The sequence below is a fragment of the Crocodylus porosus genome, unplaced genomic scaffold, assembly GCF_001723895.1.
Source record: "Crocodylus porosus isolate Cpor-Errol unplaced genomic scaffold, CroPor_comp1, whole genome shotgun sequence".
NCBI classification, from domain to species: Eukaryota; Metazoa; Chordata; order Crocodylia; family Crocodylidae; genus Crocodylus; species Crocodylus porosus.
The window spans coordinates 21,385,332-21,387,721 of NW_017728943.1; the positions used below are offsets into that span (position 1 = coordinate 21,385,332).

General features: G+C 49.0%; 1 protein-coding gene across 1 annotated transcript in view; it reads left to right on the forward strand.

Annotated features, from left to right (window-relative positions):
- Positions 1-6: 6 nt before the first annotated feature.
- CDCA3 (cell division cycle associated 3) overlaps positions 7-2,390 on the forward strand; it is a 6,025-nt gene continuing 3,641 nt past the window's right edge. Inside the window, exons 1-2 of the mRNA XM_019548904.1 lie at positions 7-66; positions 1,954-2,089. Coding sequence (XP_019404449.1) covers positions 2,002-2,089 — 88 coding nt within the window. The 5' untranslated portion in view covers positions 7-66; positions 1,954-2,001. The remainder of the gene's footprint in view (positions 67-1,953; positions 2,090-2,390) is intronic.

Genomic DNA, 2,390 nt, shown 5'->3' on the forward strand with positions numbered 1-2,390 from the left:
CCGCGCCGCCCGCCCGTCTGCGACCCGCGCTCGCCCAGCGCCGGCATCCCGCGCACCCCCATCGAGGTACGGGCCGGGGGCGGCAGGAGAGCCCCGCGGCTGCGCAAGGCCGATCTGGAGGGAGCTGGGGTTTTTCGCAATGTTCCTCTCTCTCACTTGCAGCCTCCAGCATTTCAGGCCCAGGAAGTGGCGATTCGGAGGCTGTGCCCTCCCTCCCGGGCTCAGTTGCTGCCTGTGCCCCTCTGCTTCCAGCGTGTCCCGTCCCTCTTGTGGGCCTGGCACAGCTGTCAGCCTCCATAGCAGCTGGCGGCAGCGAGCCCCGCACTTTTCACGATGCAGTTAAAGGAGCATCATTTCGTGAGTTTTAGACTTGCTGCCTACTAGTTTCATGTTGTGGCCCCGAGTTCTTAGCTTCTTGCCAGCTAAGAAGGTGCACTATAAGTGTGTCCATTTATTTAAGCAATTAAATGGCAAAGGTACTGTTTGCTATAGCCTGTTCGTTCTCACGGGCATACCCTTTTCAGTTTCTTATTAACTTTGCATTTGTGTTATACTAGAGATTTGTGAGAGAAGCTGCTCATTTGCTAGATGGCCATCTGGTCTGGGTGGATGACAAGCAACTGCATTAAGCCACACAAAAAAATCACCTAGGATCTTATTTTTTCTTCCTTTAAAAAAAAAAAAAAAAAAGGCAACCTTGAATGATTTGATGTACCTCGACTCTTAAGTCTTTCGATATGGTCTTCTGCAACATTTTCACAGGCAAGTTAAGGAAGTATGGGCTGGATGAATGGACTGTAAAGTGGATAGAACGCTGGCTGGAGCATCGGCTTAGAGAGCAGTAATCAATGGCTCAATGTCTAGTTGGCAGCTGGTATCAAGTAAAATGCCCCAGGGGTCAGTCCTGCAGTCCTGTTCAATGACCTGGAAGATGGCATAGAGCGCACCCTCAGCAAGTTTGCAGATGACACTAAGCAGGGGTGAGCAGTAGGGCTAGGATTCAGAGTGACTGAGACAAATTGCAGGATTGGGCTAAAAGAAAGCACAAAGTCCTGTACTTAGGCCGGAACAATCCCATGCACTGAGGCTGGGGACTGCCTGGCTGGGCAGCAGCCCTGCAGAAAAGGAGTTACAGTGGACAATAAGCTGAATATGAGCCAACAGTGTGCCCCATTGCCAAGAAGGCTAATGACATACTGGGCTGCATTGGTAAGTACGTTCCCAGTAGGTCAAGGGAAGTGATTATTTCCCTGTTTTAAGCACTGGTGAAGCCACATCTGGATTAATGTGTTCAGTTTTGGGCCCCCCACTACAGAAAGGATGTGGACAAATTGGAGAGAGTCCAGAGGAGGGCAACGAAAATGGTGAGGGGGCTGGAGGACATGACTGATAAGGAAAGACTGAGGGAACTGAGCATATTTAGTCTAGAAAAAAGGAGAATGAGGAGGATTTAATAGCAGCCTTCAACTACCTGAAAGTGGGTTGCAAAGAAGATGGAGCTAAGCTATTCTCAGTGGTGAAGGCTGATGACAGAACAAGGAGCAATGGTCTCAAGTTGCAGCAAGGGAAGTTTAGGTTAGATATTAGGACAGATTTTCTCACTAGAAGGGTAGTAAAGCACTGGAGCAGGTTACCCAGAGAGGCTGTGGACTTTACATCCTTGGAGGTTTTGAAAACTTGGCTACACAAAGCTTTGGCTGGGATGATTTAATTGGGGATGGTCCTGCTTTGAACAGGGGTTTGAACTAGATGACCTCCTGAAGTCCTTTCCAACCCTAACTTGCTATGATTCTATGACAATTTAAATAAAAAAAGTATCTAATTGGATTTTTTATTTAATCTCAAGCCTACTGTCTTTGCCTATCCTGCTTCTGTCTGCTTTGGTTCCACCTAGATCCTGCCCTTTTGTTTGGTTCCACCTTCCCCTTCAGGTTCCTTTTTTTATTTTCTCAGGTAGAGAAATCCCCACAGAGCAGCCCCCTTCCTGAGCACAAAGAGGAGATGGGAGCAGCTGGACAGAGCCAGAGCTGGGATCCACGATCACCTACCCGTGGCATCTCGCGCACCCCCATGAAAGTCTTGATGAGTGGTAAGCATACATGTTCTCTGGGAATGTGTGTGGGGGTTTTTTGTTTGTTTTGTTTTGTTTTGTTTTTCTCTATGTGTTTCATTTGCCAACTGGCTGGAGGGCTGCACGCAGAGGGTGGTAGTGGATGGGTCCTTCTCAACCTGGAAGGACGAGGGCAGTGGGGTTCCGCAGAGCTCAGTCCTCGGGCCTGTGCTGTTCAACATCTTCATCGGTGATTTGGATGAGGGGGTAAAAAGCACCCTGTTCAAATTTGCTGATGACACTAAGATGTGGGGGGATGTGGGCACACTAGAAGGAAGCA